This window comes from Falco rusticolus, chromosome 4 (genome assembly GCF_015220075.1).
Source record: "Falco rusticolus isolate bFalRus1 chromosome 4, bFalRus1.pri, whole genome shotgun sequence".
NCBI classification, from domain to species: Eukaryota; Metazoa; Chordata; class Aves; order Falconiformes; family Falconidae; genus Falco; species Falco rusticolus.
In genome coordinates, this window is record NC_051190.1 from 49,316,108 (window position 1) to 49,328,565 (window position 12,458).

Consider the following 12,458-nt stretch of genomic DNA (forward strand, 5'->3'; position numbering starts at 1 on the left):
TTCCTTTAAAGCACTGGAGGGTTAAATCCCACTGCAGGACTCAAGCATGTCCAAAGCTGCAAGAGTCCTGCTGGATCATATGCCTCTTTCTTGGCACTGCAGAATCCAGCCCTTCCCACTAATCCCCAGTACTAAGGGATTCTGGAAGCGGGAAGCCCCTGAGCAGCCCGTTGAGGATGCAGGGTCTCCTCACCAGCACCCCTCGCCGCAAGCGGGGCACTGAAAGCATGCTGGGCCACAGCCTGTGGTACAACACCTTTCGTTCCCAGCTCAACACATCTGGCAAATGTGGCAATGGCAATGGCAAATAAGGCTCATCCCCCACTCATCTCCGAGAAGGTAGTTTCTGGGTACTTTAGGAAGAGTTAAGCTTCACTACTGCCTGGACAGTGAGTGTTTTTAGGTCTATTAAAGACATTTAGAAACTGGAAGCAACAAGATACCTCACTGTGAAACATGGCGCAGCAGGAATGGATTCTCTTTGCTTAATTGCTTGCCCTACCCATTTAAGCAACAACCTTTCCGAGAAAAAAAACAAATCGGAAATCATGCACCAGGCCCTCTGGCTCCAGCCACTGGACCAAGCTTCCTCCCAGAAGGTTACTTCTGTTTTAACCAAATTGAATTAATAAAGACAAAAATGCTCTGGTGACACCGCAGCCACAGCTGGATAATGTCATGAGCCACCACCCCACCTCCCGCAGCCCAGTGCCTCCCAGGACAGTGACACAGGTGCTCACCTCCTTGCTGTGTCTTAACCTGGATGGGGTCAGAAAGAGGCCCGTCTCCCACGGAGGTGAAGGCCAGGACCCGGACTGTGTAGGTTTCATCCTCCAGAAGGCTGCCCACTGTGGTCAGGAGGCTGTCATCCACGTTGTGCTTCTGCCAGTTACTGACGGGTTGATCAGGCTCCATGGTGTAATACACCCGATAGCCACGGATCTGCCCATTGGGCTCCACCGGTTCCTCCCACTGGATTATCATGGTGGTGCTGCTCAGCATTCGTCCCTGCACGTTACGGGGGGCACTGGCAGGAGCTTGTTCCCCAGTGCGAGTGACCACTGACTCGCTGGGAGGCCCCTGCCCGATGCTGTTGACTGCAGAGACCCAGATCTCATACTCAGAGTTGGGGCTGAGCCCCCCAATACTGTAGCGTGTGGTGGTGATGTCCTCTTTGATCTGATATGGTCCATCCTGGCTTTTAGACTTGTATTCAATGACATAGTAAGATACAGGGTCTGGATTTCCAGAGTCCCAGGTGATGGTGATACTTGTTGCTGTTGTCTCTGTCACCACTGGCGTCCCAGGAGCCTTGGGGAGTGCTGAGAATCAGGAAGAACAGACATTTAAAAAAAAACCACATATGCTGAAATGGTGCCTAATTGGGCTAGTTAGGGCTTGTAGAAGCCAGAGGCACAGTACTGATCACAGTGCGGCAGTTCAGTAAAGTGCTGCTGAAATATTATGAACCTAGTTATACACTCTATTATCATCCTTAAACTGCTCCATCAAAAGGGAAGTGTTCAGCTAAACATCTGGAATCATTAGCACAGACTTCAGCTGCACATCCGCCAGCTCACACGGCAGTAAGGAAAAGCAGTTTGGCAGGAGCTCCTTCCAAGCACGTAATCACATCTTCCGAAACAGTGCTGGCAGCCCGGCTCCGGCACTGCTGAATCTCTCCATGTTTAGCGTGCACGTAACGGCACAGCGCTGACTGTGCTCTCCAGAACAAAAAAACCTATAAGTACTTGGGAGTGCTTCCTCTCAAGCCACAAACATGTGTTAATACTCATCTCCCCTGCCCCTCATCCAGAAGACTACCTTTGGAGCTTGCTGGAGACAGCATGCTAAGTGTCAGACACCTTTAACAGCAAGCTTTATGTGTTTTCCTTACTACACACTTCAGACCCTTTCCAACCTCATCTTCTCTAGACTTGAGCACCTCTAAAGCTCTAACTTCTTTCATCTTCTGCCTGGGAAAGATTGCAGATGCTTACACACAGGAACATAAGGGGGAACAGAATACAGATACAATGACAAAAGGGAGAAGGTACGAGCAGGGCAAGATTCCCCGTCTGAGGAGACAGGACAGCTGGAAAGCAGAAGTAAGGTATCTGACACAGTATCTTTTGAAGTTGACAGGGTAAGAGAGGGAAAAAGGGGAAGGAAGAAAATACTCAGGGAAATAAAGAGCGCCTTAGCCCAGTCCCAGGCAGCCTTCTGCTAGCACGTGAGCCCACTCCCTCTGCAAAAGCTCAGGATGTGTCGTGGCAAGATTCACTAGTCCCTACTCATTTCTACTGTCAGACCTTCCTTAGATCAAGCGATACAACAGGATTGTTCTTCCTTAGCCCTCCCCTTCGAAGTATTTCTCCTCCTCTTCCCCCCTCCCCACCCACATCCTCTCCCACCCTCTTTCTCCCCAGATCCCTCGTGGGCAATGCCATCACTCAGAGCAGACACCAGCTCATACAAAGAGCTCTACACTCACCCAACCACAGGGGCATCCTGCTTGGGTTTTAATACTCCCCTGCTGAGGACAGAATAGATTGAAGATTGCACCCGTGCTCCTCTTGGGAATTGCTAGCTGGAAGCTGGGGTTATTCCCCTCTTGCTGAGGCAACAACAGCCGCTAAGATGCTGGAACTAGGCTCTACTGCAAGGGTACACATGCCAGAGATCCTCAGGGCCTTGGCTGAATCTCTAACCTTGGAACAGGATGGCATGCAGGCTTCAAGCCATCCAAGGCTCCTTGCAAACTGCCCAGCCAGCCTCATACCCCAGGACAGAAACAAGCATGCAGGGGTTTGAATCAGAGTTTGCTTCATAACAAACAGCTCAGTTGTCTGAAAGCGAGGAAACATCTCAAGCCACCAGCTTCCCATTCACTGTGGATTTCTTTGTGTGCGGGATCCCCAAAGATGCCTGCACAGACACTAGCACATGGCACTCATGGTGCACAAGTGTGTTTTCCTGCTCAAGCTCATATACCTATGCATGTACATACAGGCTTGTAACAACATGGACGTACATACATGCAGCCAAGCACCCACATGCCCATACAGTCACGTTGTTCTTTCTTCCATGCACACACACACTCATGCACGACTACCTTTTTACATGCATAATTACATCCCCACACTCCTCATGTGCAGATCAGTCACAGGCTCACCCCATGCAGATGCACAAAGACACAAGCAGAAAAAGGTACCCACACAGTCACACTGTGACATTCCCACTCATGCACCGGTGAAGGCTGACAGGCACGACCACAGATCTACAAAGGCTCACATGCATAAACATGACATGTGCCCACTTTTGCTTTGCGCATGTGCTCGGACACTCTGTTACAACTGTGCACCCAACACATGCCTTGCACATATATACACCCATGCAGCAGCTCGCACGCTTGTGCATGCACACTCCTACAAACATGCAGTCAGGGAACCCACGCACTCGCTCACGCAGGCGTGCTCACACTCTCTTACATTTCACCGTGATCTGAGCAACGGCTTCTATGACTCCCAGACTGGACATGGCCACACACGTGTAGTTGGCTGAGTCCTTGACATCCGTGAGCTCCAAGACATTACGGCCCACAGGCATGTCATCTTCAGGTGTCAGGTCCTCTGCTCCCTGCATCCACTTGACGTATGGCATGGGCGAACCCACGGCCACGCAGGTGATGTTGACATTGCCACCAGGCATAATCTCGTGGCTGACGGGCAAGATGGAGAAACGTGGGGCCACACGGCGAACTGTGGACGAGACGCACAGAGGTAACAAAAAACAAAACAAAAACAAAAACCAAAACAAAACAAAAAAGAAAGAAAGAAAAGAAAAAGAAGGGAGAAAAAGAAAAAGAGCAAAAGATAATTTAAATATAGATGGGGTTTGTCATCATTTATTTTCTTCCTTCATTAAAAACAAAACAGAAAACAAATGAACTAAAAAATCAAAAACAAAAACCAAAAAAATTAAACTCCAAATAAATTTTTACTTCACAAACAATATATAGAATATAGACATAAAAGCGGTATTTCATAGCAACAGGGTTCCATTGATCAAGATTAGACCCATCACAGCACAGATAATTACACAAAAATTTATTAGCAATTTCTCATCTTTACTGGCAAGAGCTGGCATGGCGTGCGTCGAAAAATCTCCTCCACAGCCGCTGGGGTCCCCAGCTCCCCGCACCGCACCCCGAGAAACCTGCTCCTCCCCTTTTCCAGCGGAGTCTGACTGCCGCAACACCTCCTCCCACAGCAAAACCAAACAGCCCCTCCACCACCACGGCCATCTCCAGAGAGGGGCCCGAGCCCACCAGCCGCTCCCTGCCCCAGGGATGCTGCAGAGGCGGGGTGGTGGCGAGGAGGCGGCTGTGATGGAGATGGACACTTCTCGAGATTTTGCCTTGTTGGACCCAGAGAATTCAACAAAGAGAGAAGTGTCACGTCCCCAAATGCCAGAGAGACACCACTTGAAAAGTAAAGAGGTAAAAAATATTTTAAAAATGGAGGAGAGGGAGTCCCCGGAGCAGGACAGAATTTAGTTAGTGTCTGCGTGTGAGAATCGTCCAGGGGGAGGCAGTCCCTCTGGAGCGAGAAAGAGTGTGGAAAAGATGAGAAACTCTAATGAAATTTTTGTGGTTTTCGGGTATAGAAACCCTAACGAAGCCTCTTTAAGATCTGACACGGTTCCATCGATAGATGCAGCTCTCAGAGTCACAAACATCATGCAAAATAGGTAAAAAAGAGAAAGAGAGAAAGATAGAAAGAGAAAGAGAGAGGAAAATGCAGAGGAATATAATTTATGGGCGGCTAGCAAATGCCCACATGGATACTGAATAGAAAGTGAGCAACAGAGAAAGAAAGGAGAACAAGAAGGGGAAGGGAGAAAGAAGAGAGAGAAAGAGAGGGAGGGGAGGGGGAAACCCACTTTAATGCTGCATACTTTTTCTAGCTGATGTGACCCAATGTGGTGGCTCACATTGTCACATCTCAGCCCTGGCGGAATAATAAATAGAATAGAATTAATAAGAAAAACAAGGTAATGAAAATTTAACGTTGAAAAAACAGTGACATGTTCTGTGCATCTCCTTAGCAGAGAGGTGGATGCAGCTTCCAGACCTTACACAGTAAGAACATGGATGCAGAGGGGGGGTGTGGTTTCCTTGGCTCCATTTTCTGAACTAACTGGGCTGGCTGGCTGGCCGAGGTGGGTGCTCTTCCTTAGGGCTTGAAAGTGGGAGAATGGACAAAGGAGAAACGTAAACGGCTCAGAGAGGTCCTAAGGAGGGAGCTGGGGGCAAGGTCCCATGCCGCAAGCTAAGACAAAGGGTACAGACCCTGAGAGGATGCAGACACAGCAGCAGCCTAAGGAGAAAAGGAGCGCAGGTTTCCTGCAGCTTCGGAGACAGCCATGCAGTAAACTCCCCTCAGGCAGGGCGGGTGAGGGGGGCAGGAGAGTCAGCAGTGCTAGGATTGGAAAAATATCTGTCCCTCCTGTCCTATTCCCAGGTAAACTCTCTGAACAAGCTCTCTAAAAAATCAGTGGCAATTGCATCCATGCAAAAGCCATGCAAAGGACACCAGAGCTTAGCCTGCTGTCACTCTTCCCAAGTCCTAGGGCCTTCAGATGTCCCCTGGAAGCAGTATCTTGGGTTTTTCCAGTATTTATCTTCCAGCCCACTTCCCTGGCTGCTGCTCAACATTACGGATCTTTTCAGATGGGAAGGGTGCTGCCAGGAGCGGTAGTGGCTGTTTCCCATCTAGTGGGACTTTGTCAAACAAAAGCCAAATATAGCCCCCCTGCCGCCTCCTGCAAGCTGACAAGGAGATGTCTTCATTGAAAGGTGTGCTCTTCCCATTGTGCTATTGGATCCTTTTCTGCATGGTTACCAGTATGCAGGAACCAGTACTGAGAGGCAAGGAAGACCTGACTTCCAGATTTGTGGCATTAGGAGCTTAGAGCAAAGGAGAATTCCTGCATGCAGGGATTTGCAAAAAGAATGGAGCGCATGCCCTCACCTCCAGCGCAGCTGGGGAAAGGACCAGAGTGTGGAGGGAGAGACTGCAAACTCACCTGGACACTAACAGTAGGAGATTACTTCCTGCTTAGACAAAGGTGTAAGATGGCATTTGCACAACCTCAGGCACCAGCACAGGCTCAAGGGACTAGGCAACATGCTCCTTCTCCCTCCTGTCACACCCTATGGAAGACTTTTAGCCCTAGATAGCGATGAGGGCATGTCCCTGTTGCCTACTCCCTCCTTCTTTCCACTGCCTGCTTCAGGAGGTACTGCATTTCAGAAAATGGAGCCACGTGAAGACCACACCGGTCACAATCTGAGGCAAGATGGAGAGAACTTGAAAAGAAACAAGTGGGGTCAACATGCAGACAGATCTGGGGTGGGGATGACTCTTTTGAGGAGGGGCTGATATGTAACCTTCTGGAGAGGGGAGGCAAGGTGGGAAGAGGTGAGGAGAAATGGGGAGACATATGCCGGACAAGATCCGGTCAGCAAACAGCATCAACAGCAACAAACAACGGCAGGTGGGATGCAAACACTGAGTTGTCATGGAAACAGAACAAGATAAGTAATTCAAACCGAGGCTAATAACAAAGAAATAAAACCAGACTAAAAGAGAAAGAAGGAAAAAAGAAAGAAAAGAAAAAAAAAAAAAGGAAAAAGGAAGAACAAACCAGAATTTAATAACTGAAAAGTGTCATTTGATGTATGGTGGAGTGCTGAGAATCGGAGTCTGAAGGGAACAGACTGCTGCTGTCTGCGTGGTTTGGAGCAGGGAAGGGCAGAGATCCACTCACAAAACACAAGCTCAGGGCCACGGAGCCGGAGCCGTGCAGAGCATGCTCCTTAACTGCGAAGCAATTCTGCCCACCCTCCTCGCAGCACCCAGGGGTTTAGAGGTCAGCTTCGCAGGGTCTCAGGGCAGCGTTACTTTTGGTTGTTTTAACACTGGCATTCGTCACAGTTAACTACTGGGAAGCAACCAGAAAACCTGGGTGCCAGCCCAGGACAATGCGCATCCTACCCAAAGGGAGAGTTCGGATTAGGGTTAGCAGCAGGCTAATGCAAGACCAGAAGAGGCAGTAGCCCTTCTGTTGTGCATCCTGGTTTAAAAAAAGCTACACAGTGTGTGCACAAATAAACAAACATCCACACACCAGTCTAGGATGTGAAAACAACTCCCAGCATTAAACGTTGCAGACCTGAGAGAGTCCCTAGGTACATCCCTGCTACGGCTCGGGGCTGCGACAACCACATTTACTGTAACAGGAATTACTTAAAGGGCTGGTCTCTGGATACTAAGAACCATGATGCTGCTGTTTATTTCAATTGCTATACCACTCTGATTTGGCTGTTGACATGAGATTTGTCAAGTTGAGAATCTCTGGGTCAGCGTTTAGGTCAGGGCCTAGGAGGAGGACAGCAGTGGTGGGAAGAAAGCTTGAAGTGCAGCTAGAGATTGAATCAAGAACAATTTCAGCTTTGGGTCCAGCTGAGTTTCACACATTAGCAGCTGTAAGAGTGAAATTTTACACGTAAAAAAAGCAGTGAAGAGATTCCTTCCATTTTGCTATCCAACTTATTCAAAGGACACGAAAGAAAAGAAGAACTGCCCTCTTTGGAAAGGAAAAGTCAGGATGGGGCAGTCGAGGCTCTACTTTATGGACACTTATCCAATACTTTTACCAATTACTGGTTTCAAGAAGCACCTTCCCTGAGTTTCAGGGATGCTGGTTTCCATGACAGCTTTGTCAGACTTGTTTTACGAAGCCAACCTTGCATGCATACACATACGTGCATGCTCCATGTGCATGTGCAACATCTCCCGATATACACACACAAGCAGGCACACATAAACACACATTTCCAATGGCCAAAAAACTCCCAGGAGCTTTTTTTCAAACAAGGATACAGCTTGTTATTGATAGAACCAGATTTTAGAACTGGAGCTGGACATTTGTGATACAAGTCAAATTACTTCAATGCAGATAAGCCATTTCAGAGGCACAGAAAGATGTCTTAAGTGCAGTTAGTTATGAATCTGTTTAGATATTGCCTGTTGGGTAAGTACTTCACACAGGCAAATCGGCACCCCAAATTCTGCTTAACATAATCTGCATTAGAAATGGAACAGATCCATAACTTCTCATACCCTTGTAAAGCCAATTGGTTTTGTTGCTGCTCACGGATGCAGAGAGGTTAACCCAGTTTGTGTTCTGTGAGTGGCACTTTCAGTGCATTATTCTTTCCAACAAGAAGGTACCAATCAACATTGCTAAGGTTCCCCACCACCACCACTCAGTTAAAAAAGAGAGCTGGGGTCCACAAGGTGAGAGATGTTTTTGAAAGGGACAGATTTACAGACCTGGTCGGAAGAGACACTGGGAGATCCAGGGTTGACTTTTGCAACACCAGAATCCATCCTTAAAATGTGTTCCCAGGACGCTGCTAGTGAGAGAAATCTGAGGACCAACCAACCAGTTTGTGCTGAGGAAACCAACCAGTTCCACTTTTTAAGCCCCTTCCAGATTAGCTCAGGGAGAAAAATGTTGGAGGAGGAGCGAGGTGGGGAAAGGGGAGCGTACTAGACAAGAACCCGTCACTTCAAACCCCGATTCACATTAAACGGACTAAAAAGTAAACATATTTTATATCTTAAAGAAGAAATTAATTGAAAAAGGAAACAAAAGAAAGTGAAGTGACTGGTTGAAAGCACCAAACAAAACCAAATGGTATTAAACATTTTGACACTCAGCAAGCTGCTGCTCCAAATGAGGTGAGAAGGCGGACATTATTGGCCATTTTGGTGAGACAGGAGTCATTCCGTCTTGCTCCAAAATGAGGAGGGGGTAGGGGAAAGGGTGCCAAAATAATGTGCAGCCTCTACATTATTAGTGAAGCTTAGATTACACCTGTCCTCCCCTCCCAAAAGGTGGTCCGTCCCTGCCCCTGTGCTGTCCGTGCAGCCGCCTCTGCTTTCTCCCTCTCCCATTCCAATTGCAAGTTCATTCCGCTGGGGCGAGACGCTGTTCGGGTTTGGATTTCCGACCTCCGTCCCTCCAGAGGACGAGATACTTCCCTCCTCATGCCCATCTCCTTCCTAATTTCCTTCACGGTAAATAAAAATAAATAAGTAAATAGGTAGATAAATAAAGAATGAGACCAAGGCTTGGATTTGGTCTGGAGGAAATCCATTACCTTCCCAATCATTGTTACTTTTCCACTTAAAAAAAACACATTAGTTGAGTGACAGGCTGGCTGAACATCTCTGGTCTTTTGCAATTCTTTTTTTTTTTTTCCTGTTGTTTTTTACAGGATTGAATATAAAATAATCAGAACCCAACTGTTTTTCAAGCAGCTCTGTAACATTCAACACAGACTTTACTATTTTATTTTTGTTATTTTAATTTGACAAGGTGTAATCTAATTTTTTTCCCCTAAAACAAAGAGAACAGCGATGCAAAAGGTGTAAGAGACACAGGCAGGCAGAGATTTCGAGATCAGTACAGCACAGTGTTCCTGCAAAGTGCCCTCTATAGAGAGATATTCATATATATACAGTTTTGATTTTTTTTTTTGGGGGGGTGGCTTTTTGTATCCACTTCCATTTCCTGATACCCTTGAGAAATCCTTCTGCAGAAACACAGCAAAGTCGTTTGTTGGCTTTGTTTGGTTTCGAACTCGAATTTCAGAGCTGAGGACACCCCAAACACGGACAGGGCGCTCCCCCACCCATGGAAGTGCTAACATAATGCTTAAAAATTGTCACAGAACTCTCCCTCCCTAAACTCCAGCACCTGGAAAATGGCACTACAGGGGCAGCTGTACAAACTAGTGGTGGTTCTGCCTCTCTCCTCTTCCATTAAAGAATTTATCAATGCTAGTCTAAAAAGGTATTAAAATTCCTACATTTTAAAATATCAGTGATTGTTCTGACCTTGTGGCTATTTTTTAAATCTATAGTGCAAGTGAAATTATTTCCTTCCAACCTCTAAATGGCATTGAAAGCGAAAAGCTTAGCAACTGTTCCACTTGCCTATTAAGGGATGGGCTGAGCCACCAGCAGCTCTGGTTTGATGGTCAAATTACCCATGAGCCAAACTTAACCCAGGAGCAAGCTACAGGCTAAATTATTTGTTAAATTAGTCACATTTTAATATATTTTGAAGCTTTATTTCCTGAGGTCCTAGGCACACTATTTCTGCATTTTCTATAGTTTATTTTAATTGATTTCAACTATCTTCGTTATTATGTGTTTAGCCCTGGCCTGTTTTCATCTTCGGTCTCTCAATGAGTGCAGGTTTTCCTGAGAGCCTTGAAAAATATTTGAAATGTTCTCAGCAGGACCTGGGCTGCAGAACCTGATTCTGGGTGACTAAGCACTGTACTTGACTCCTGCAGCAGAAGAGGGAAGGCCTAAGCAGGCACAGAGAGTGCACCGTGCTGTTTTAAATGCCTGCTGAACCATTTAAAACTCCCTGGGCTTGAAAAGAGCAGAACAACAAGAATCTCAAGTAGAGGGGAAAAAAGGATTATCCCTGCAGCACCACAACTGCTGCCTTTTGTAACTCCTGACAGGGCACCACTGTGTGAAAGAGGGGAAAATTTTTAATTCTGGTAAATTCAACCACGACAATTTGTCCTGTACTGACAGCGGCAGCTCTGCGTACTCAGAGGTTGCTAAAGCACAGCCCACACAGCTCCATGGTGCATTGCTCATTCTTCCTTTCCTTTTGTAACATGGGAGAGCACGTAGAGAGATGCGGTCCTTACATACGATGCTCTATTTTGAGCCAAGCAGCTGGCTATTTGGATCAAAACAGAGCAATCAAGGTGGAAGTCTGAAGCTTTCAAAATTAACAGGAGAGCCACAAAGTGCTCCGTTTCAAGGGGGCAAAACAGCTGTGGCCATAGATCCTGGCCAAGCAGACACATGCCCCCTCTGGGGCAAAGCCTGGACCCTGCATGTGTTCACTCACTGATGCGAGGAGAAAAATACTGTCAGGTTCAACCAGGTTTTATCCACCAAAGCGGAGTAAGCATCTCAGCCCTTCTGGGCAAGATACAAAGCCTATTGAAAAGGGCAAAAATGTGTCCCTTCCATTCTAGCCGAAAGCAAGCCACGTGGCTCGCTGCATGGGAGCTATACACAACCATTCGCTCTCCAATTAGCTCTAGGAACTGCCAGGCTCTCAACCCAGCCTCCCCCGTGCTAAGCAAGCCCCTGTTGCTGTGCAAGGAGAGGCATGAAGCTCTCCACCACTGCCACTGAGACATATTCTCTTGATACACAGGACTTTCAATCTGTCCTTTTCCTACAGTCACTATGGGCCAGAAGTTTGATAGTATTTGTGTCCCTAGGGATACAGAGAAGCATCCAATGGGACTTTTGAAAGCCAGGTGGGTTGTATAGCTCCCCTAAAAATCAGCATCCCCATCTTAAGGTGTGCTGACTTGCCTGCAAGAGCTGTGTCCTTTCACTGACTACGGGTGAAATCTGGACAACTGGCTCAGACTAGAAACTTTCATACACCCCAGACTGGTGGCAGAATCCATCTCACACCTATTTCTAATCTGCTTTTGTGGGTCTCCATAAAGATACTTCTGCATCTGACCTTGGAAATTCCCTGTTAGCAAACTCTTTGTTATTTTGGACCACGGCATGATCTGATCTGTAATAATACACAAGGCAAACCCTTAATAATTTCAAGACCATGCCCATAACCTGTGGCAAACCGTATCAGCTCTTTTAGCCAGGTATCAAGTCTCTATTTCCTCGCCCAGTGTCATTCCAGCCTATCATGACTAGATCCAATTTAGCTTTATTTATTGTTGTTGATATTATTATTTTTATTGGCTCTTATGGAATAATTTAATCTTAAAACCTTCTCAGATCACAAGAGATTCTAGCAGCAGCAGTGCAGTTTGGACATGTTAGAAATACTTCATAAAAGATAAAATAAACAAATAAAAAACAATGGTGTATAAATCCCTTTTTAATTGCACCTAAATCCTGAAACTCAAACTCCTATTAATGAAGGAAAATCTTGTAATTAGTAGTGATTATCACCTTTTAGTCCTAGGCAGGAGGGAGGTGGGATGGGATCACCTAATTTCAAATACTATTCTTTCTCTCTTGCTCTTTTTACATAGAACAAGCCTTTTCTTCTTTTCTTTTTCTTTAAATAGAGCCTTGGGGCTGGGGGATGACTTTTGGCTATTTTTGGCATCAAAGTTAGAAAAGCCACAGCTGGCCGCTTCAGAAACACATTATCAACAGTGCAGCATTTCGGAGTGGTACCCTTGTATCTAAGGGGAGAGGGGGAGAGACTTGAAAGGGGGAGGGGAGAATACCAGCACTGAGGGTCCGAGCACTGAAATCTCAGCATTTTAAGAAAAAAGAGAAGGACAGACAGAGAGA

The 12,458-nt window shown here is 46.6% G+C and overlaps 1 protein-coding gene across 22 annotated transcripts in view; it reads right to left on the minus strand.

Moving 5' to 3' along the window:
- PTPRS (protein tyrosine phosphatase receptor type S) overlaps positions 1 to 12,458 on the minus strand; it is a 162,694-nt gene that overhangs the window by 44,768 nt on the left and 105,468 nt on the right. For all 22 annotated transcript variants that reach the window (XM_037384782.1, XM_037384780.1, XM_037384784.1 and 19 more), the window contains 2 exons: positions 3,492 to 3,761; positions 741 to 1,322 (listed from right to left, as the gene is read on the minus strand). In XM_037384782.1, the coding sequence (XP_037240679.1) occupies positions 741 to 1,322; positions 3,492 to 3,761 (852 nt within the window). The remainder of the gene's footprint in view (positions 1 to 740; positions 1,323 to 3,491; positions 3,762 to 12,458) is intronic.